Source organism: Mustela putorius, unplaced genomic scaffold (genome assembly GCF_011764305.1).
Source record: "Mustela putorius furo isolate JIRA1106 unplaced genomic scaffold, ASM1176430v1.1 tig00000129_pilon_pilon_pilon, whole genome shotgun sequence".
Taxonomy (NCBI): Eukaryota; Metazoa; Chordata; class Mammalia; order Carnivora; family Mustelidae; genus Mustela; species Mustela putorius.
The window spans coordinates 27,097,472-27,121,979 of NW_025421290.1; the positions used below are offsets into that span (position 1 = coordinate 27,097,472).

General features: G+C 42.5%; 1 protein-coding gene across 4 annotated transcripts in view; it reads left to right on the plus strand.

Annotated features, from left to right (window-relative positions):
* GALC (galactosylceramidase) overlaps window positions 1–11,832 on the plus strand; it is a 66,332-nt gene extending 54,500 nt beyond the window's left edge. For 3 of the 4 annotated variants that reach the window (XM_045071598.1, XM_045071591.1, XM_045071595.1), the window contains exons 14-17: window positions 1,834–2,014; window positions 4,249–4,412; window positions 5,774–5,850; window positions 9,886–11,832. In XM_045071598.1, coding sequence (XP_044927533.1) covers window positions 1,834–2,014; window positions 4,249–4,412; window positions 5,774–5,850; window positions 9,886–10,032 — 569 coding nt within the window. In that variant the 3' untranslated portion in view covers window positions 10,033–11,832. Of the gene's footprint in view, window positions 1–1,833; window positions 2,015–4,248; window positions 4,413–5,773; window positions 5,851–9,885 lie in introns of those variants that run through there. The other variant, XM_045071603.1, reaches the window with a different exon arrangement.
* Window positions 11,833–24,508: the final 12,676 nt, after the last annotated feature.

Sequence of the window (24,508 nt, forward strand, 5' to 3'; positions counted from 1 at the left end):
AGGTGACTCAGCTTGCGAGCCCTGCATTTTTCAGTGCCAGAAAAAACGGAGAGGTCATTGTGAGAATGAAAGCTATAATCCTAACTTGGTTTTGGGGAAGCTTAAGGTTTGTGACCCTGCCAATGCCCTGTTATTCACACTCATGAAAGCCATTCAATGAGTTTCCTCAATGAGTGTGGAGGTCAAGGTCCTTCACTTTCTGCAGGGCTAGTGGACTGAATGCTGAGGGGAGTTAGGCTCCCCGTGGGGGCTTCATCTTATTATCTACCTGGGAATTTTATGTTTACACCCTCCAGGTTTTCTAGGAAGATCTGTCCTAAAGCTGTTAGAAAAGCTTTTGATTTTAGGTAACATAAGAAAGCTGCTTGAAAAGTTGGAAGGCACAGTCATTGTGGGTATAGTCCCAGATCGCTCAGTAAGTGACTGAACTTGGTGAGCAGGAAATGTACAGCTTCTGGATCTCAAAGACAGGGTCAGGTAGCTCTCTTCTTTGCTCCTAAAATCCATAGCTGTAGGAGAGAAACAGGGAAGGGGACTGCCATTGAGAGAGCATCTTGAACCTCCTGTCTGCAGGGCTGCTCTTTGCAGCACGGCTGGTTGGAGACTTCTGCTACCCGCTCCTGGTCAGTCACTGGCCGCAGGTCTCAGCAGCCTTTCCCAGGAAGAGATATGTGGGTTAATTGCAGTACGAGGCCCCTTGGACTGTGTATTGGAGTCCTCAGTTATTTGCAGAATGGAGACAACAGGGACCCTTGGAGGCTCTGTGCTTCGTTTCCTGCCAGTTCTCTGAAGTGGCCTCTTAGAGAATGCATGAATAGGCCACCAGAAATGGCTTTGCAGTCTGTTGCTCACTTGTGTCGTGGCCAGAGTAATTCCTCTGGTCTTCAGTAAAGGAGTCTGTGTGGGATACGGCCTCATGAATAAGAGAGAAGTTCCCCCAACACCAGAATTACTTATTCTATGACCTGAAAACCGAAAAGCAATTCTAAACCTTCAAATCTAAAATGTAATGCTTTATTGACTGCAAAATAAACTAAAAACTATAAGTCAGGCTGTAGCGCTCCTTTATGTGTTTCTTAATTTCTCAAATGATGAATAGGAAAACATTTAGAAAAGCATGACGTGTGAAATTAGCTGTAAGATTATGACTAAATTTGCTCTTCTCTAGCCTTTGTCATTGTAAAAGTGTAATTTAATTAAACAACAACAACAACAAAATTGAAAGATAGCTGAGGCCCAACTGCTTCTGCTCCATTTTAGAAATAGAAAAGAAAATTTGGAATATTTAAATTCTGTGATTGACATAGTGAGCCATTCCTAATCTTCTGTCAGCTGATGACTGTGACCAGGGACTTAGAACCTTGTGTGGCAGACACTAGAAATAACAAAACTAGCTCTTATTGAGCCCTTGCTAGGTGCTGCTTTATGTACACGCTTGACATGCTTTCTTTCATTTAATTCTCTTATCCTCACGCCCACGTAGAGAGGGGGGTGCTTGAGACACAGGACAGTTAAACAAGTTGGCCGGGGGGACAGACTGAGTAAGAATTTAAATCTTGGGTCTGCCTTTCTCTAAAACTTATGATCTTTCCTCTTATGCAGTTGCATGGATTAAATATGTAAAGTCTGTCTATCAAACTGATCGTATTGGTATTGAGTAATAATGATGATATACTTTATTAACTTAACCCTTAAACTTCCGCTTGTTCTAAGTATCATTTACTCATTTAGGACTTCTCAAAAGTGTTTAAAAAATGTGCCATAAAATATCAGAGAAGAGAGATTCTGTAAGAATTTTATACTAACCAGAGAATTTAATTGTGTTCTGAACAGATTACCCGTTTTTTAGCGAAGCTCCGAATTTCGCTGATCAGACTGGCGTCTTTGAATACTTTACGAACATTGAAGACCCTGGGGAGCATCGCTTCACACTACGCCAAGTTCTCAATCAGCGGCCCATTACTTGGGCTGCTGATGCGTACAACACCATCAGTATTATAGGAGATTATAAATGGTATATAAAACTGGTGTCCTTAATGTAGATCTAGCCGAAATAACCTTGTAATGTTGTCAGGTACATTCTGAAGCAAAGACTGTTCAGTGGTCTTCCTTGTACAAGAACCTAATGGGTGTGTGGTAATTGTTGAATATGAAAGCCACAAGCCAGCATGTGGTTTTGCCGCCTCAGTGTCCTTCCCTCATATTTGCCAGTTTAATAGTGATTGTTGCAGGAACAGATTGCTTTTAATGTAAAAATTAAGGACTTTTGGATCCACTTGTAGTTTATTTATTTATAAACAGATCTAGTGATTTATGCATTTTTGGTTTTGCTGGGGAGTTGATTTGTTGATCTGGTGTTGCCACCTGCTGGATCCATTGTAGACTTACACTGTTTTAGCCTTCGTGGAAAATCTGTTCACCGGCTGACGGTAGATGGCAATAGTGAAAAGCAAATCAGCTTTTACTTGGTGGGTGAGTTCAACTCTTTCCTTTAGGTATTTGTTAAAGACACAATTTATATTTATTCTACACTTCAAACGTAGTGACCGAACCAAAACTTCACCTTCATTATTAAAGTCATTTGTGGGATTCTAATGTACTGATTTATACCTGTTTTAGGTGTTTCTTTTCTGCTTTTTCTTTTAACTAGTCTAATTCCGTGAAACAAAACTCACACATTCCAGGTTTTGTGATAGTAGCTGTTAATGCAAAGTCACCAAGCAGCTGTATCTATTACTTGGAAGTTGGAGCAGGCAGGGATGATAAATCTGAAAAGAGCCTTGACTTGTTTATCTGTGGCATGCTGCTGAAAGTCCTTATCCCTTCTCTGTTGCCTTACTCTCTATTAGAAATCCCAATTCTAGGGGTGCCTGGGTGGCTCAGTGGGTTAAAGCCTCTGCCTTCAGCTCAGGTCATGATCCCAGGGTCCTGGGATCGAGCCCCGCATAGGGTTCTCTGCTCAGCAGTGAGCCTGCTTCCTCCCCTCTCTCTCTCTGCCTACTTGTGATCTCTGTCTGTCAAATAAATAAAATCTAAAAAAAAAAAAATCCCAATTCTAGTTCCAAACTGCTGTAAGTCTTGAGAAATTTTTAGTTACCTGGTTTCTAGAACCCAGAGTTATTGGGGTACAATGAAGAATGCTTGCCTAACTTAGGATAACCCTGAAAGGCCTGTCTTTTTATACAACAAAAATGCCATTTATCCCACATCTCTGTAGTAGACACTGTATCTCGATTTTCTGAACATGCTAGCTCACTAGCACGTGTGACTTTTTTCATTTGCTACCCGTGGTCTTATTATGAAGCAGGTAGCTGGGTTTCCTTTTCTGAGGGATGGGCCCCATTATTTTGATTGCCAGTTTGGAAGCCAGCCACCATCGAAAACCTTTAACTTTCTGCAACAACTGTTACCCTCCTTGCTGTGAGTGCTACAGAAGAGTGGCTCTCCCCGAACCCAGACTTCTGTCTGGCAGGGGCTCTAGGAAAACCAAGGCTCTTCAACTGTCGTAGAGATGGGATAGCGCACCATCTAGAGAGTAACCAAACATCTTCATAACTTTGAAGATTTTGCAGCATTGAAATAGCAGTGGTCATCTTCACCGCTGCAGTGGGCAACGAGGCGGGAAGAGAGGGAAGCGGCCGGGGAGGGGGAGAGTGACAGAGTTTGAACGAGAAAGAATGAGGAAAGGGCAGTGACGCCCTTCGAGAAGGGACTGTGCTCATCCTTCTTAGCGCTGCTTTCGTGGTGCAGCCCTCTGCTCAGGAATATGCAGTGACTCTCGCCAGCAGCCCAGGCAGATCTACACATCTGGGCCTGACTTCCGAGACCCTTTCAGATTTAGGCTCTTCCTATTTATTATGTGCCGTTTCCCAGTATTTCCTCCTGGATTCGAGGTAGCCTTCTTCTAATGTTATCGTCTTAGGAGGAGAAGTTGTTTTATTATAGAGAGATAAGAGATGCATTAAGAGACTTGAAAGCAATAAGTACTATTTTTTCCAGTTACATTAAAAGAGGCAATGAAATGACTTAACTTCAGTCACATAAAACTTAAAACTGTCATCGATGAGATTTTTTTTTTTTTTCCTGAATCAAGATTCTTGAAGCCCATCCCTGCTACACGCACAGACTAAGCAAAGCACATACTCACCTCAATTAGAAGTCTGGCAGCATGTGGCTGTGAAGGGACACGTTTGTGCGGCATTCGGAGAGGCATAATTAAGAGCGCTAACTAACAGTTTCATTCTGCAGGTCCAATCTGACTGTAACGTGTGATGTTTACATAGAGACTCCTGAGAAGGGAGGCGTGTTCATTGCCGGAAGAGTAAACAAAGGTGGTATCTTGATTAGAGGCGCCAGAGGAGTTTTCTTCTGGATTTTTGCAAATGGAACCTACAGAGTTACAGGTGATCTAGGTAAGTGACTTCTGTAGCACATGACTCGCTATGACATATGCCACGGTGAGCTTGTCACTTACTGTGTAATGAGAGAGCTTTACCTCAAGGGGCTTAGACGTCTAACTGGGAAGAGATTCAGCACATGGAAGCAAAAACCAAATGATTCAAAATTGGAGAGTTAATTAGAGAGGCAGCAATGTAAAAGGAAACAGTGCCCAGCTTTTTCAGGTAGAGCTGAGTGAGGCTGTCAGGGTAGGATTCGCATAGACTGGGGTGAGGTGGACGTAGTAGGGAGAGAATGACCGGGAAACCCCATAAATAAAAAGCAAGACTACAAGAGCGTGCTGGTGTGCTTACGGAAATACAAGGAGAGGGGTTGGTCTGCTTAAAATGGAGAAATCCTGTTTCCCAAATTATTGAATAATTTGAAAACAGCTTGACTTTTTTACATTTATCTTGAACAGCCCTTGTCTTTGTAGAATAGTATTTTATCCAGGATAGGTGCTTAAAATATGTCCGTGTTGAATTCTAATTCACTTTGGTGTTGGTACATCCACTCTGTTGAAAAAGACCGTATTGGTGCTGTGTCTTCCTGATTGCTTGCCTCTTGACTTCCCCTGCATTTGTGAAAAACCTTCTCTCCTATGCCACTCTTTGCCTCTGCCTAAGGTGGAAAGGGCTCCACAAGTGAAAAAGAAAGAGTGGGTTATAAGGACAGTAGAGTAGGACTGCAGAGTCATAGCATGACCCATCTGGAACGTTCCTTGCTGACTGTCCAGTCCAAACCAGAGAGGTTAATTGATTTGCCCGAAGTCTCAAAATGAGCTCGTAGCAGAGCTGGAACTAGCAATTTACATCCAGGTCTTTAGTCCCCACTGTTCTTATGTTTTAAACTGCCCACTCAACATCTTATTCTGGTTTCTCTCAGGCATTCAAGTATAACCTATCCCCAAATTAACTCATTGTTTTCTAATTCTTAGTTCATGCTATTCTCATGTAACCAGTTAGGCCAGCTAGAAATCTTGTGGTGATCTTTGACCACTGCTACTTATTTTTATCCAGTCCAGTTGAGTATAAATCTGTGCCTGAACTGTAGAAGCTGACACATTATACTGTGGTTGGTTTGTGAGTTTAGTTCACTGGTTCTCCTGTGAACTCACATAGAATATGTGGCCCAGAGGAGGATCCCAGGAATGCTTGTGGATTGCATGCCTGAAGGAAGGATTTTTTGTTTTAAATCAGTGGTAGATCTGGAAATGTAGATCTTTATTAAGGCTTACTTTGTTACATATAAATGCTGCCTGAGAACCCTAACTGAGCTCTGTGATTCTGTGCTTTTGATTTTAAAAATATATCAGGATAATCTTTCTGTGTTGCAGCTGGATGGATCTTATATGCTTTAGGACATGTTGACGTTACAGCAAAAAAATGGTATACACTCACGCTAATTATTAACGTAAGTAATGCTGACCAGCATGCCTGGAGGTAAAATATTTTCTTGTGCCTTTCTGGCATTTTTTGTTACCAGGTAAGAGGGGAAAACTGTGATAAATGTAGTAATGGAAACAGGCAGGGAATCTGCTAGGAAGCCAGCAAACCAGCAGACCCTAGGGTGATAGTGTGTGTCAGGGTAAGCCCGCAGGAGAACCGCCAGCTGTTGAATTTATCACTCTGCAGTTTTTTAAAATTTTGGTTCTGTTTTTTAAACTCGGGTAATTGGTAGATAGTCAATAATTGAATCAATTTTTTTCCAAGTTGGCTGAACCAGGATTATAAATTGGAGCCTATAAATTTATTTTTGGTAGTTGAGAATAATTTGGTTTTCAGTGGTAAGTACAATTTTTTAGAAGTTGGTTTCCATGAAGACCCTTGTCAAAGGAGATACCAGATTAATTGTAGGATCACAGCATCAAAACATACTTGTCCAGATCCCTGGGTGATCATGAGTTATTGCTGGACGTGCTGTGTGGAAACTTCTGTGTCACACAGGGCTGCTCTCTGGCTATTGGGTTCTGCCCTAAGTTGGTTTAGGTTAGAGCAGCAGCTAAATTATGGAAATCAGATACTGTTTTCAGGTTGTTCGTGTCTCTTCTTTAACCACCCAAAATGACTACACGTTTTTCAGGTGGTAACAATACGTTTTGAGCACCTGGTTTGGGAACAGCATTGTGTGTTGAACTCTGTCACCCTCGATGGGCACAGCTTTGTTCCCAGTTCTTCCCTCTCGTGGTGAACGGAGGCATCTGGGCTGGCTTGATATGCACGTGGAGGGGAGGGTCTGCCAGCTGCCTCCGGGGCCGTGTATGCTGCTGTTTGATTAGGCAGATATTTAGAAATGTAACTGTGTTTTGAATTTTGACAGGTATTGCCCTATTGCTAGCCAAGCTGTATTCAGTTTTATAGCAGTTATAATAATATTTGATATTACCTATTTTTAAGGATTATTTTTCAAACTAATTGATATGATTTATATTTCCATGGTAATTAGGGAACTTTACCCCTTACTATGTTTATTGGCTATTTGTATTTTTCTCTCTTCTCTGAAGTTACCCGTTTGCATTCTTTCCTCATTTTCTTACTGTATTTTCTTTTTCTGATGGATTCATATGAATTTATTATATATTCTGAGTGATGACCTGTTGTCTGTTATGTGTGTCACAGATAGTTTTCTTCCGTCCTGTTGTGTGTATTTTTTGCTTACGGTATGTTTCATGAATAGAAGTTTTAAATTTTGATTCTGCCAAATATTTCACTTTTGTTCATGGATTTTGTGTTTTATTTAAGAAGACCTTCATCTTTCTCAAGGTGAGGAACCTTTTTTTTTCCTAAAATAAACAAAGTTTAGGATTTTTTTATGTTGAAGTCTTTTTTTTTTTTTTTTTTAAGATTTTATTTATTTCAGGGGGGAAGGGGCAGAGGCGGAGGGAAAGAGAGACTCCCAAGCAGACTCCTGCTGAGCAAGGAGCCCCGCATGGGCCTGGACCCCAGCTGAGATCATGACCTGAGCTAAAATCAAGAGTCGGATGCTTAACTGACTGAGCCACACAGGCACCTCCCCGCCGTGTTGAAGTCTTTAATACATCTGGAATTTACTTGTAATCATAAGGGATCCGGATGAGCCCAATATAATTTTTTTTCATAACAAATGGATGGCCATCATCATTCATGACATAGACTGTCCTTTTGCCTATGATTTGAAGGCCACCTTTTTGATGTAACAAATCATCACATGTGGATAGGTTATTTCTGAACTTTGTTCTTTATATTGGTTTGTCTTTTATTATCCAGTATCACACTTTAAAGTGTGTTGACTTTCCAAAATCTTGGATGACATAGCTTCCTCCCTTGTTCCCTTCAGGTTCTTTCCTGACCGCCTCGTATAAAACAGCACACATCTTCATTTCTGTCCCTCCTCCCTTAGGGAGTGAAGTGAGCATCCTTTATTTATTTTATTTTTTTTATTACTTATTTTTGAGAGAGAGAGAGAGAATGAGCAGAGGGGAGAGGCAGAGGGCCATGGAGAAGCAGATTACCCACTGACCAGAGAGCCCAATGTGGGGCTCGATCCCAGGACCCTGAGATCATGACCTGAGCCGAAGGCAGATGCTTAACCCATGGAGCCACCCGGGTGGCCCTTAAGTGAGTGTTGGTAGCCGCAGGCATGTTTGGACCAGGCAGATCCATGTGCCGACTGCCTTGCTGACACCTGCTGACTCCCTGCAAGTTCTTCACCTCTTTGAGCTTCTGTTTCCTTATCTGTAGGAGGAGGATAGCTTCTGTAGGTTGTCTTAGGGTTAGATCGTGTTTTCTTCTTTCCTTTAATACATGTCTGTTAGGCACCTTTTATATGTACTTTCCTAGATGCTAGGGATGCAGCAGTATTGAATAAGACACACAAGGTTCCTGCTCTCGAGAGCCTGTATTCTTCTAGGACACGCGTTGGCAAAGTCTTTCTGTAAAGGGCCACACAGTAAATATTTTAGGCTTTGTGAGCCATCTGGTTTGTGCAGCTTTGCTCAACTTTGCTTGTATCGTGAGAAAGCAGCCACGGACAGTAGGTAAAGGAATGCATGTGACTGTGATTCCAATAACGTTTTATTGATAAAAATAGGTGGCTGGCCTGTGGGCCAGAATGGCTGTCTTGCTCTAAAACAGTAAGAAAATCAAACGAATCAATCAGTCAGTTAATTTGTGAAGAAAAAAAAAAACAAAAATGAAACGGGACAATGAGATTAGGTAGCTCCCCTGTCAGGATTCTCCAGGTCCAGAGACCAGGGAAGGACTCTGAGAGTTGGTGCTCTTTGAGCTGAGGCATGCCTGGTGGGAAGAGTGTTCTGGGCAGAGGATGCTGCTCGTGACTGGGCTGGTGTGAGGAGCAGCCTGGAGGCCAGCGGCAGGCATGGGGAGGGGGTGCAGGGCACCTGGGCCATATGACTGTGTGTTGGCTCTGGGTTAGTAGTCCATGGTGGCCACTTTGAGGGCTGCGGAGAGCTGTGCACGTGTGTGACAGCAGGAGTGTGAGTTCCCTGAGCGTAGAGTTGGACAACTGAGATTCGGGTTGCAGCTCTGCTGGTGAGCTGTGATTTTTTGACTTAGAGTCTCATGTCTCCCTATCTTTCGCCATAAGATGAAAGAAGAAAATGAAGGCCCAGCGCATTGTAATTCTCTGACATAAAAACAGATCTTATTTTGGTCCTCAGTCTCGTGCTTTGGATCTTTATTTAGCTCTTCGCCCTTTGAAATTAGCCACTTTTACATGTTTAGCTGCAATTGATATTCTGGGACTATATGCTCCTAAATGTGCCGTAATAATGATAATGAGCGCTAGTGTTTACTATCCGCTGTCTGCCGGGCACTTGGCTCTGTAGGAATGGCAGCTGTCTGAAGAAATTATTTTATCTTTCTCCGTCAGTGACCAGTGAGTCATTTCTATGGATATGTCCCTTCTTACCCTCTGATCTCCCCGACTGCAGTCATCAGTTTAACTGATGGTTACTGTTTTTCTAACCTAAGGGTGGGCTCTTCATGTGACTTTGAAGTGGTATTCTGTACATGGGGTCAAAAGGACTTAACTAGATGGATGGTTTGGCTCCAGTAGCCGTGTCGAAAGAGCTGGTGCCTGTTGGACAATGTGTGTGTGTGCAAGTACTGGTACATTACAAATATTTGTTTATTTTAGTGGGCTTTTGTCCAAAATTTTATGATGCTATGGAAAGTTGTACATTTCTGTAGGTTTTACAGCATCTTGGTGGGGTACAAGGAAATCCTCCTCGTGCCTTGGAAACTCTTTACATACGTAGATAAGAATTTCCTCTGAGAGAGTTTTTCCTGTGTTTCCAACTTTTGCTCAGACTGTGGAATTAGGTTTTGCCATGGTCTGAAGTGAGAAGGATGTTAGCTCCACTGACTAGATTGGCTGTACACATTATGAAACAGACCTCAGAGAATCGTTTGCATATGTCTTCAAGGGGTGCATTTGTTTTTCCTCCAGGGCCGGTTCTCCTCTGGCATGCTGAACGGCCAGTATGTCTGGACGGGCATCCCTGTGAGTTTCCCGAAGAATGGCTGGGCTGCCATTGGAACTTACTCCTTTGAATTTGCACAGTTTGACAACTTTCATGTGGAAGCCTCAAGCTGATATTCATGGAGCACCATAGAACCACTCTTTGGATTTTCTTTCTTTTGTTTTTGGTTTTGGTCGAGATCCAATTCTTTTGATGGATCAACATTGAGCCTCTTGGAGGCTAACAATAGTGAAGAGTAAACGGGGAGAGAAATACATGTTTACTTGATCTTCTGGAAGATATTTTTAGAACTAGTGCCCAGGGGAAACCGATGAATCTTGAACATGACCTGATACGTCCCCTAAAATCCAAGCTGTGCAGCAGTCCTGTTGTGAGGAGTGGTTTGGGTGGTTCACACCTCAAAGCCTTGGCATTGACGCTGAGGTGGCCGTCTTCACTGAATGAGCAAGGGATGACGTGGATGGCGGTAACTCGATCATCACAGAAACGGACCGTGTGTCTGAGTGAGCGGATGGCCTCGTCCAGAGGTCACACCCCACCGCAGGGAACTGAAGAACACTGCAAGTGCTGCTTTTTGGAAACTACTTCAACACATTAATCTTAACACTCTAAAGAGTATTTTTTTTTTCTTTTCCTTTTTACGATGATGCTTTTGAATTATAGATATGATGAGTGGATCATTTGAAAAACGCCTCACTAATAAACTACCTCTAAAGCTAGTCCTGCAGTAATCAATGTGAGCAGATTAACTGGGCTGTCCGCAGTTTTTAATTCTTTTAAATCCAACCTTTAGTCTTGTAACCCGTAAAGCTCTCTGTGAACATTTTCCCAAGTGGCTGGAAGGAGGACAGAAATCCCACGTGGACACGTGGGCCGTGCTGTTCGCGAGTCTGCAGGCGAAGCTGTAGCAGTTCTCTGGTGTGTCATTTCATGGTGCCTTTCGCGGCCTGTCGTCTTGTGTGCCACGGGTGAAGGACTAACACAGCTCAGGACTTCTCCCTGTGTGTGGAAGAAGGGGAACACTGAGCTTCTGCCAGTTCATAGAATTGGATCATCCTCTAATAGTTGTGTGATTAGATGCATTTATTTCATGAAAGTACAAATGTGTTTATATTGAAGTGTGGGGAGCAAATTTCTCATGCAGTATAATTTATATGTAAGCATTAATGAACCTCCTAGAAATATGTCCATTGTTCGTGTCAATAAAGTAAATTCTAGAATTCTCTAAAGTGAAAGTTCAAAACTTCACTGGACTAATTCTATGATTTTGGAATTTGTAACGGATTAACATAGGCTAAACTGACATGAAGTTTCATATTTCTGTTAAAGACAAGAAGCTAAATATTAGAATATATCTAATAGAGATATATTCTCTTATAGAGAAAAGTTTTAATTAAAACGAACTCTAAGTGATTTCCACTTCACGACTACATATTTTTTTAAGTTAACTTTATTGTGGTATAATTTACATACAATAAAGTGTCCCCGTTTTAAGTATACTGCTCAGTGAGCCTAGACAAGTGGATACACCCACAAAGCTAACACCCCAGCCAATAAGGAATATTACCATTACCCATTACCCATGACCCATTACCCTAGAAAGTTCTCGTGCGCACCTATGCAGTAATACCTTCTCACCTGCCCCCATCTCAGGCAACTGTCGATCAGATTTCTGTTGATACTGATAAGTTTTCCTTGTTCCAAAACGTTATAGAAGTGATAGACACTATGTACCTTTTTGCGAAGGGTTTCTTTCATTCAGCATAATGCTGCTGAGATTTGTTCATGCTGCTATGTATATCAATGGTTTGCTCCTTATTTCGAAGAAGATTCCATTGTATGGTTAAACCGCAGTTTGTCAATTTCTCCTCCCTCACTTTTTGGAATTACAAATAAACCTGTTCTAAACATTCGCTTACAAGTCTTTGTGTGGACATCTGTTACCATTTCTTTTTTTTAAGTATTTATTTTAGAGAGAGCAGGCAGAGGAGCAGAGGGAGAGGGAGAGAAAGAGTATGAAGCAGACTCCCCACTGAGCACAGACCCTGCCTCGGGGCTCAATCTCCTGACCTCCAGATATGACCTGAGTCGGACACTTAAGCAACTGCACCACCCAAGTGCCCCTATTTTCATTTCTTAATCAATACCAGAGTGAAACTGCTGTATCTTTAGGGAAATGTATGTATAGCTTTATAAGAAACTGCCAAACTGTTCTCCAAAATGCTTGTATGATTTTACACTCCCATCAGCAGTGTTGGAGAGTTCTGGTTGCTCCACATTCTCCGCAATGCTTCATGTTGTTAGTCTTTCTAATTTCAGGTGCGTGGGTGTGTAGTAGGTACATGACATGTTGAGCATCTTTTCGTGGACTTAGTCATTATTATATATTTTCTTTTGTGAAATGTCTGTTCAGATCTTTTGCTAAAAAATAGGGTTTTCTCTCTTATTGAGTTGTAAGAGTTCTTTATATAATTTCAGATGCAATTTTTTAAAAGGTTTTATTTATTTGAAAAAAAATGCATGAGTGGGGGCCGTGGAGAGGAAGAGGTAGGGACTCCCAAGCATACTCCCTGCTAAGCATGGAGCCTGATGCGGGGTTCAGTGTCATGACCCTGAGACCATGACCTGAACTGAAACCAGGAGTTGGAGGCTTAAATGACTGAGACCCCTGGGTTTACCCAGATGGAATTTTAAATCAGATATTTTATAAATAGTTTTCTCCTAACCCATATCTTTTTAAGAATACAAAATTTTGACTTGGAAGTACAGTTTTATAATTTTTTTTTTTCCTTTTAGGGTAGGTGTTTTTTTGGTGTCCTAAGAAATCTTTGTCTATCCTAAATTCACAAAGATCTTTTTCTTTGTTTTCTTCCAGAAGTGTTATATTTTTAGCTTTTAAATTCAGGTCTGTGAACTATTTTGCATTACTTTTTGTATATGCTGGGAGGTGAGATTTGAGGTTCATTTTTTTTCCTTTATGGATAGTCAAGTTTTTTTGAGTATCATTTGTTGAAGAGACCATCCTTTGTGAAAAATCAATTGACTATCTATGTATACATCCAGAAGTAATCACTGTATTCTGTTCTGTTGACTTGTATGTCTGTCCTTAGGCAAATACCACACTGTCTTTATTTCTGTAGCTTTATAGTCAATGTCAAACTCAGTTTAAGTCCTCTCAACTTGTTCTTCAGAATTTTTTTTGCTACTAGAGGAAAATGTAAAGTTTCCATATAAATTATAGACTCACCTTATATATTTCTGCAAAGAGCTTGGGGAGTTATTATTTAGGGTTACAATAAAATTACAGTTCAATTTGGAGAGAATGGATTTCTTACTTCTATCGACCCTTCAATCCATGAACATGTTTCACCTTCCACATGTTTAGGCTTTCCATACTTTTAGCCATTTCTGTAGTTTTCTGTAGAGACCAAGTTTTGCATGTATTTTAAATTTATCATTAAATATTTTATGGTTTTTCGATGCTGTTGTAAATGATTTTTTTAATTTCCTTTTTCAATTATTTGTTGCACATACCTTGAAATACAGTTGCTTTTCTTGTTTGACCTGTAAATACCACTGCTTGTCCCAGCCTTCCTGGTAGGGGTGCAACATGGAGTGTACCAAATGCCTCCAGTGGCCACCCACCACTGGAGCAGGCAGGAAGAGCACCCTGGCCCGAGGACGGTAAGCGCCTCTGCCCTGCAACGCCCCTGCAGTATCTCTGTGCTGCCTGGCAAAAGAAAGAGGTCTGCGGATCCCAGCTCCACTATCACAGAGCAGATCAAAATGGGCTTAGGGCCTGGGGAACCCTAATAGAAGCAGCACTATTCCAATTTCTACATTTCTTGTGTTAGTTCTGGCCATTTGTGTCTTACAAGGAATTTGTCCACTTCACATAAATTGTCTAATTTATGGGCATAAGCTTGTTTGTAATATTTCTTTGTTATTATCTGTAAGATGTTCCTAATATGGCCAACTTGTGCTTTCTTTGTTTCTTTTGATCTTTATTAGTAAGAGTTTTGTCAGTTTTATTTATCTTTCAGAGAACCTGCTTTTGGTTTCTTATATTTTTTCCCCTATTGTTTCTTCATTTTTTTGGTTTCATCCATTGCTGCTTGTACCTTTATTTTCTTGTACTGACTTTGGGTTTAATTTGCTCATTTTCTAGCTTAAGATGTAATCTTAGATGATTAGGTTGTGATTTTTTTTTTAATATAGACATTTAACACTGTAAAATGTGTAGAACACCAAGCAGCATCTCACATATTTTGATATGTTACATGTCTCATTTTTATTCATTTGAAAATGTTCTTTAATATCCTTTTTATTTTTATTTTTTGACTTTTGTGCTAATTAGAAGTGTTTAATTTCCAAATACTTAAGGATTTCCCAGTTTTTTTTTTAATCAATACTTCCGTTGTGGTCAGAGAGTATGCTTTCTAGGATTATTTTAAATGTATCTAGGCTTGTTTTATGACCCAATCTATCTTAGTCAGTGTACCCTTCAAAAGAGTACACATTCTGCACTGATTGGCTGTAATGTTTTACAAATACTAATTAAGTCATGTTGGCTGATTATGTTGTGTAAGAGTTCTATGTGTTTACTGATTTTCCGTCTACTTGTTCTATCAATTACCAAGAGAGGAGTATTGAAGTCTCCAGATAAAATTTTATGTTTTCTCTTTCTTCTTCAGTTTTGACAGCTGGACTCTTCCAGGGCTTTGCGAGCTTTGCTAGAGGCTGCCTGGGTGGCTCAGTCGGTTGGGTGTCTGCCTTTAGCTCAGGTCATGATCCCGGGGTCCCAGATCGGGCTCCCCTGCTCAGTGGGAAGCCTGCTTTTCTCTCTGCACACCCCGCCCCCTACCCACACCCCCTGCCACTTGTTTTCTCTCTTTCTCAAAAAAAGAAATAAAAATACTTTAGAGCTTTGCTAGGGCAGGAGCAGTAGCCTTGTAGCCTTTCCTCCAGGGAATGTATGGCCTTATTCCCAAGGCGAGGAATTCTCTCGGGGTGGAACGAGCATTCTGCACTGGAGCTGTTCTGATCTTGACCATCCCCAAGCCCTGTGAGAATACTGATCATTGTACAGCTAACGGGACCCTGGTAACCGTTCTTTTCTTTGTGGATCCTTTGCCTAGCTCACAGAGTTTCACGCTGTGAATACATAGCTAAGTCTAGAGCCAGACACGAAGGGAGCCCTCGGCACATGTCTGGACCTCCTTTTCTGCAGAGCTCCCTTCTCGCCGGTGCTCTGCATTGCATGTGTCAGCCTCCTCGAACGCGGATTTTATCTTCACAGCTCTGTGTTTACCCGTGTGTACTGGAATCTAGTAAATGCCTCCAGACAGAAATTGGGGGTCTCAGGGATCACCTCTTTTGTTTCCCTTCTTTGAGGCCTCACAGCCCTGGGGTGCCTGCTGTCTAACAACCTGAAACAGTTCCCATTGTTATTCTATCATCGCTTGAGGTGGAGCTCTCAACCCATCCAGTTTAATATTTAGTCTTCGTGGACCTTTTCCAAAATCCTTTAATGCTAACACATTGAGCCCTATGCCATTATGACTTTGATGATGTTTCATGTGGAATCTTACTCTTCTGAAGTAGCGTGTAGCTCTTTGGGTATAAAGAATGTATCTCATGCCTCTACATACCGTGTTTCGGGGCTCAGTGGGGACCTGACTTCTGCTCAGGTTGATTTGAAACACTGGATTTATATGTGGTGACAGATAACCATGAATTGTACCTACCGAAGCGGATCCATCAGAGCCTCTAGGTGAAAGCGCTTTGTAAATTGCCAGACTGTCTCGGCAATTTGTCTTGACGACTCTGAACACTGTCTTGGTCCTTTTAGGCTGTTGTAATGAACTACCACAGACCGCGTAACTCAGCAACAACAGAAACTTCTCACTGTGTCCTCACACAGTGGAGGGGGCTAGGGAGATGTCTGACTCCTCCAAGAGCACTTGTCCTAGTCATGCAGACTCAACCCTCATAGCCGAAGCCCCTCCAAAGGCCCCATATCCATCCCCTTCCCATCCCAACGAGCATTAGGATTTCAACCCAGAATCTGGACACAAACATTCAGAACACAGTACATACCACAAAGTGTGGGGGGTGCCATGGTGAGAGTATGGAATTTGAGTCCTAAGGTTTGAGTTCAATGCCAACTCTGCCATTAATTTAACTTGGGCTTCATCACTTAAGCCCTCTAGTTGGAAGCTGCTGTGTGCAAAGCAAAGATCCCAGGCTGGTCACTGAGACCCCTTCCAGTCCTTACTCTCCAATTCTTTAACTTGTAAAGCTGCATTTCTTCATTTCCGTCTAATCTTGCTTACCTGAAGAGGTAACTTTTCCCCCTCTAAATCCGTAATGTTTGCCACTCATTGTTTCCCAGACTTGAAGATGATCATACAATGCCCTGAACATCTTCATTCTGGCAAAATGGTTTCATCAAGTGAAATCATGGTGCAAACGGCATTTTACCTCATTTTAAACTAATACAGATAAACCATATTGCAGGTTCCATTCCAAAGGTATGTGATCTGCATAAAAAGGACCATCTTTATCACTCTCACAGAACTGTTCATAATATACTTAAGCTGTCACGGTGTCCAAACAAGAGATAATCAAGAGGCGTGATTTAGAAACCACAGTGTCCTGGTTTTTGCTTATACGTAGATTTTTCCTAACACTTGATTTTTCTCTTGTTAATATTTAATTTTACTTGAAAGAAAGCTTGCTTTTCTTTGTATGTCAGAAGTATTACAATTTGATCATATTATTCTAAAAATAGCCTTTTGGCTTTATTCAAGCCTGTGACTGATTTGAAACAGTTCTAAAATGTGTTCTCCTTCTCCCCTCCCTTATTCTTCCCCCCTCTTTCTTCCCTCCTCCCCAGCCCCTCCTCCCCCACCTTCTCTCCTCCACTCCCCCCTCCTTCACCAATAAAGGAGAACTGGATGCTCCGGAGAACGGATAATTGTTACTGAACCAGGAAAAAATGCAAACACTTTGAGGGATTGTAGGGGGTTGTTGGACAAGGAATTTGAAATGATTTTGCTCCGACAAGATATTTATAGTTTTCACATTCCTGGGGGTGGAAAACATTATAGAAATAAGTGGTTGGAAGATTATACTGAAAAGGCAGTTTATTGCTCTCTGCATCTGTTTAACAGATTGCACTGATTAATGTTTTTGAATTGTGTGGTATGTATTTAACACAACGTGGGAAGTGTTTTTAAGCCCGCATTAAAGATTTTATGTGCAAGGTGGCACCGTGTGCTTTGGGAATCGTCATGGACTTTGGGAGCTGTGGTGTTGCTGCCGTGGATTTACTGATCTGTTTGATAACAAACAGGCTGTCAGCCTCACAATTGGAAGACCCCACTAGACACAGGCAGAGGATACAAGTTCCTTCAATGAGGCAAATGGCACTACATCTTAGCTGTGTACGGGTAACTCAGCGTGGGGCACATGGGGCCATCCTGCCAGGTGGGGTTGTATAATTTCTGTCCTGAAGGCTCACAAGATTTCTCACCGGCTTCTGACAGGGGTGGGACTTGGTCAGGTTGTTTGCAAATGGGAAGATTCAGGATGTCTCTACGCACCTGTCTCTTCCCAATTGTTTGCTAGCTATGTGCGAGGCTACTCCCCAGGTATAACTGGTAACAATCTCAGAACAATCTGAGAATTTACTACTGCAGAACTAGATGAGTAGAAGGCCAGTTCCTTCGGTATGGACTCCTCCTGTCTGTCCAGGTCACAGAACCTCCAGAGGTCTCTTTCCACATACGCACTGTGATAGATTTATGTAGACTTATTATTTTTGCAAATAAAACTACTTAAGATGCTATGAAACTTAATTTTATGTGTCAACTTGGATGGGCCGTGTACTCAGATATTTGGTCAAACACTATTCTAAATGTTTTCATGAAACTATTTGTGTAAATGAGATAGACATTTATGTCAGTAAATGGAGCAAAGAGGATCACCCTCCATATTGTGGGTGGGCTGTATCCAATCAGTTGAAGGCTTCCATTTAAAAAATGACCAACCTCACTGGAAGAGGGAATTCTGCTAGCAGACTGCCTTTGGACTCAAAATGCAACTCTTTCCTGGGTCTCTGTCCTGCCAGCCTACTCAGCAGATTTTGGACTTGCCAAACCTCTATCATGCTGTGAGCCAATTCCTTAAAATAAATCTCTCTATATGTATATGGTTCTGCATCTCTGGAGAGCCCTGACTAATACAGATGGTCTTATTTTGGAAGTTCATCTTGGAAATCTTAACTGAAAGTAGATAAAATTTTCTATTTGGGATACTGCATTACATTTTCTAATAAAAATGTCACCTAGAACACGAGGATTTTGGTCTGTTTTTCATAGGGGATTGAAGAGAATATGAGAAACCTTCAATAATCATGAACATTTGTGAATGAATGTTGAATTGAAAACTTACAATTAGTCTAACTGTGATGACATTTTTCCCTCTGGCAGGTGTAAAGGATGTAAGAGCCATTAACTGAATCCTCTAAAAAGAATGCATATGGCTTGCTTGCTGGATTATGGTGATATTTAAGTAAAAAGTTTGTTGAAACATTGACTTTTGAAAATTCCTCTTTTGCATGTTTCAGTAGCATTTTACTCCCACCTATTCCTTTTGCTTATTGCTGTTCAGGAGAGGAAAAAAAGCACCTGACACTTTCCTTTCCAGAAGATGTGCTGGAAAGACCAGTTTACATGCTATTGACCGGAATTCAGTAAAATTCTAACTGGAGTCACAAGACAGGCTAGGAAGCAGGTCTTCTTGCTGGGCACCTTGAGACTTCAAATGAAATTGGGGTTTGGTTAATAAGAATAAAAGGGAACATGAATGTCCAGGCAGGTAAGAAACAGCCTTTGCCACAGGGGCCTAGTTTTATTAATGTTATCTGGTGGAGCCTGGGTAGCTCAGCCTGTTAAGCTCCAGACTCTTGGTTCTGCTCAGGTCGTGATCTCAGGGTTGTGAGATGGAGTCCCATGTTGGGTTGAGTTGGACTTGAGGTGGGCTCCGAGTTGGGCTGGCCTTGGGCTCAAGGTGGGCTCCGGGCTCAGTGGGGAGTCTGCTTAGGATTCTCTCTCCCTCTTCCCCTGCCCCTACGCCTGCTCTTTCTCTCTCTTTCAAAAAATTAAAAAAAAAAAAAAAAGAGTTTAAAAGCTCAATCTGTGGAAGAACATTTTGCCTAGTTATTTTCAAGGCTACTATCTTAAAGCCAGTGGACCAGATTCATCATTTTAGGAGGGACCTCCCCCAACTCCCACATTTGTTTCTACGGGAAAAAGCACTGGCCGGCAGAGACATCACCTGCCGCAGCTTTGTCCTTTTGCAGAGGAAGACAGCAGAGCCCAGGGAGGTGAGTTTGACCTGCCTGAAGCAACACCGCCCTGGGAAGGCTTCCTGGAGGAGGCAGTGGGCCATCTCAGGCTGTGTCTCTGCACCTCGATCCCCGTCGTTGCAAGTTTAATTGAAGTCAGAAAGTCTTCTGGCCCTTCTTCGGTGCTGCCTGGATTGCAGCGAACCTAACTGCACATACCCGCCCTTTGGGAATCGCCCCGGGAAAAGGCTGCAGGCCTGTGTTCTACCACTCACACTATTCATTTTTCAGCAGTGCAAGGATCATTCCCATTCTCAGCATCTTGAAATAACAGCTGGCATCTACTGAGAATTAGTTTGTAAGCCCCATGGAAGCGGGGATCAGTTTTGATTTCACGCACTGCTGTATCCACAGTGCCTCGCGTAGTCCTCGATGCGGAATATAATACAAGAAATCAACAGCAGCCGCGTGGGTAGAGGTCGTGTTTACGCAGCAGCAGACACTGCGTTAAGCGCTTTGCACCGGGTATCTCCTTGCATCCCTGTTGCAATCCCATGAGGTAGGCAATACTTGAAACTAAAACTTGAAAATGTGCCCTAGGATACAAACATAGAACGCGGCAGGGTCCTGGCTGGTCCGTCTGACTCCATGCAGAATTGCTAGGGAAGTTGGAGATTTGGGGGTTGCCACTGATTATCACAGAGATGTATCAAACTGTCAGATTAACTACGAGGAATTTGAAAGCCCGCTTAGTTGACATGTTATCCAGCACTAAAGAGAAGTTATTTTAACCTTATTTAAAAAATAGCAGAATAAAATAGGAAAAGGCCAACCAATGGGACAGCGAAAGATAATTGGGCATATTTCTGGGGAACAGTGAGGTGGAGTGGAGGATGGTTATCGACTAAGCTTCTGTCGTGTCGGAGATGTCAAGAGACTTTCTCCTGAGCCATACATTCTGTTTGAAAATGCCACCCTGTGGTGTAATCACATCTAGAGCAGAGATGAAAGGCTCAGAGATCTTACTCCCAGGATTCATTTCCGGGACACTCTTTCAAAGGCCGTGGGACGTCTGCGGGGAGGAGAGCCAGGAGCTCTAGGAGCCATCTCTCCGACGTATCTATGTCTTAGGCCTTGCTTCTCCACCTCATGGGGAAAGAATTTTTCTGTTTTTGTGTATGAGGTTTTTTTGTTTGTTTGTTTGTTTTCCTTTCTGTTTGGCTTGAGGCATTTTTAATGCCAGAAACCTGTGTTGGGTGAATACAGGATCCTGTTTCTCAGACCCGTCCGGAAAGACTTAAGCTGTTGTGTTTGGAACAGAGAATCCTTGATGGAGACCCATGGGACTGACGTGGTCTAGGGGTCGGGTCTTCGAGGGGTGGGTGTGGGTTAGAGGCCACGTGGCTGCACACCTTCAAAGGTTTTGTGTCTCTCTCCCTCCATTTTCTGGAGCCTAGTTCTCATCCGTGGGGACATGGTGGAATCGTCTGAAGAGACGGAAGCTACTGATGCCCAGGTTCCACCCCAAAGGTTTGGGGGAGGAGTCCGACACTGGTACTTACTTTAGAAGTGTGCACTCGCCGTGCGTGGTCCAGGCTGAGTCCTTCCTGTGGCCTCCCGAGGCTCCTGCCCTGGCAACCATTGTCTTCTTTGCCTTGTCCCCCTTCCTGTGTTCTGACTCTTCTAGCATGCGGGCTGCTGGTTATACTGGGTGGCGTTTCCAAGACGGTCAAAAGAGTGTGTTTGATTGGGGTTGAGGGAGGGCGGGCAGGGCGCCTTCTACAAAAAGCCCGGAGTGAGGTGTATGTTATAAGAGACTGTTTTTCTTTTTAATTAGAAATGAATGAATGAATCTCAGGGAGGAAAACAAAACAAAACAAAACAAAACAAAACCCAAACAAGTGTGAACTAGGAGGGTTTTATAGTTTTTCTCTAACCAGTAAATCTGAGGGCAGTTTATCTCCTAACAAATGGAAAAATTAGGCCCAATGAATGCTTTTCTAAGAAAAGACTTTCATAAAGTGGACTCAAGAGGAACTGAAAACAGGAGAATGACCAATGATCGTGATGGAAATTGAGCTATTTGCCATGAAATGTCAGGTACAAACAGTTTCCAGTTGATAATTTTAAATTCTTGAGGATCTGATGGTTCTTAGGCTCATTTAAGAGTGTTCTAGAGCGGGGCACCTGGGTGGCTCAGTTGGCTAAGCGACTGCCTTCGGCTCAGGTCATGATCTCGGAGTCCCGGGATCAAGTCCCACATTGGACTCCCAGCTCCATGGGGAGTCTGCTTCTCCCTCTGACCTTCTCCCCTCTCATGCTCTCTCTCTCTCACTCTCTCTCTCAAATAAATAAATAAAAAATCTTAAAAAAAAAAAAAAGAGTGTTCTAGAGCAAAGAAAACAGAAGTAAATCTTCTGAATTATCTTTAGGAAGCAAGAACAACATTGGTATAAAAGAATGGGACAGGATGGTACTTAAAAACAGCCAAGAATCTAACATTCCCCAAGAACATTGATAAGAAAATTCCAGCTAAAGTTTAAGCACATAGAATCCAGCAAGGCGGAAAAGGAGAGGCCCATGGCCGAGTGAGGTTCGCTTAAACCTCAAAGATCAAAGATGGATCAGTAGTGGAAATCTGCTAATGTCTCTTTTGATGGGTAAAGGACAGGAAAAGGATGTTGATTTCAGTAGACGTGGTGAGGACGTAGACCTTGATGTAAGTTCATAATGTTCCAGATACACAAAACAGTAAAGTGGTAATAGATCATATTAGGGAAATTTCCATGAGTTATTTCCATGACGCTTAGTGGTAAAATAGTTCAGAACCAGTTTCTGAAGTTAGCAGTGCACGGGATGCCCGCAGCAACAACCAGTCTGATTTAACAGATGTAGCAGGAAGTTTAGAGCACCAAGTGGGCAGCGTTTCCTCTGTGTTCCAGGGAAGTCATCCCGTCCTCCCCAAACCCTGCAGGAAAGATCCTGTTCTTCCCATTTTCCTGATGAGAATATAGAAGTGCAGAGAAGTAACTTGCCCAAAGTCACCCTGCCTGGAGGTGACAGAGCTGAGATTCAAATCTGTGCCAAAGTTCTTGACAACAGGAGACTTGCCTACATGGAGATTGGAAGATAATTTTGTAAAGACGGCATTCCCTTTACATTCATTAGTGAATAAAGCTATACTCCAATTATAATTCCAATATGCTTTTCTTAACTTGAGGAAGCAGTTCTAAAGTGGAGTACCATCCCCCAGCCCATTCTTTTATACCAATGTTGTTCTTGCTTCCTAAAGATAATTCAGAAGCTTTACTTCTGTTTTCTTTGCTCTACAACACTCTGGAGGCATAGGTACTCCAGCATAGCCAGAAAAAAAAGCCAGTCTGTAAAGAAGTATAATGAGAAAGGAGTTTAAATTGTACTAAGACAGTGAGCACAGTAATGGCCCGGGAACGGATGAACGGAGGATATGGGACAGGAGGCCGGGGCACCGAGGCTATGCCATGCCCATGCCCGTACATCTTATCTACAGTTGCTTTCATGGTTCAAGGGCAGAGCTGACCAGTGGGCACAGAGACCTTAGGGCCAGGGGAGCCCAAAATACTTACTGTCTGTCCTTTCCAGAGAAAGCTTTCCACCCATTGGCATGGAATAAAGTGCACATTCAAGTGTTTATGAAAGGCTTTTAAAAATCTATGGGACTGTTTGATTATGGCCATTGTCTTATTTCTAGTATCTCTCCCTCCCCCCATACACATTGTAAGGACGAAGTAGTAATTGGATGAATGAAAGAAAAGATCCCTTTTCTTTTCTTGAAGTGGGAAGAGGCCTCATGCCACCAGAAAGTCAGACAACCTTTATAAAGGGCGGGGTCAGCCCCCTGACTCAGCCCCCTGACTCAGCGATCTCACTTCAAGACGTATCAGCCAGGGAGTGCCTGGGTGGCTCAGTCGGTTAAGCATCTCCCTTCAGCTCATCCCGGGGTCCTGGGATGGAGTCCCGTAAGGGGCTCCCTGCTCAGCGGGAGTCTGCTTCTCCTTCTCTCTGCCTGCAACTCCCCCTGGTTGTACTCTCTCTCTTTCTCTGTCAGATAAATAATTAAAATCTTAAAAAATAGATATGTCAGCCAAGGAAAGAGACGATGATCTCATGAAGTTAGCAAGAGACATTTCCAAGCATCAGAGTGTTGCTTTCAAGGTGTGGCTCCTAATTGCAAAACATTGCAAATCTCAGTGCCCAGCAGACGGGGAGTAAGGATGTAAGTGATGGTACAGTTTCACCATGAAATACACACCACCTCTGAGGAAGAGGAGCCTTGCTCAGGGACAGCGTCATGTGCCGAGTAAGTCCACAGGCTTTGAAGCTAGAGTGCGTGGGTCCGAACCCTGACGCTTAGCAGGCTGTGTGATCCTGGAGCGCAGTTTGCCATTTGTGAAACAGCTAATAACAGTCAAGCAGGCATAGCACATAATAACCTTGGTGGCTGCGGTTTTATGAGAATTAAATGAGTTAATACGACGGCTTCTTTTCCGCTCTCAGTGAATGTTCGATGTTATATTTGTTGCTCAAGATCAATGACCATGGCATGGCATTTTAAGTGATAAATTAAGGTTTGGAAAGATCAAGTATTACGATCTATTTTATATAAAAAGCAGCCAACGTGTGAGCACACACACATAAAGGAGAGAAGCAACCACAGAATTTTCCAGCGTGTTGAAGATACTAACAGAAGTCCTCTTTGAATGAGATCTCAGTGATTTGACTTTATGTGCACGGTCTTATTTGTGTGTGTGTGTGTGTCTGTGTGTGTGTGTGTATGCATGTTTCTAATGTACCACAGAGCAGTTTTCCGAAACTTATTTAAAAAACCCAGAAGGCCAGGGTCTAAATTCCCTCCTTTTATTATCTTGCCTAAAATAAGACACAACAAGCCCATTCCTGGCAGACAGGGTGCCAGGGTCCCCAAGAGAAGATGGGGGTATCACATGCTTGGAGACATACTGGACCACAGCAGGGAGCTGGGGGCTCCTAGCAGGAGGCTCCCATCACCATGGCAACCACAATGGAAAGTTGAAACAGTACTTTGGAGGGAAGAAAGCACCTTTCTTTATTATTAGGGTCATAAAAATAAGAAGCTTATAATTTTTATATTTTTTAGCAGAAACCTTCTTTCCTCCATCAATAAAGGCCCAGAACAAAAAGTCTAGTCCTCTGACGTAGGCTCAGACAACTGGTGAATG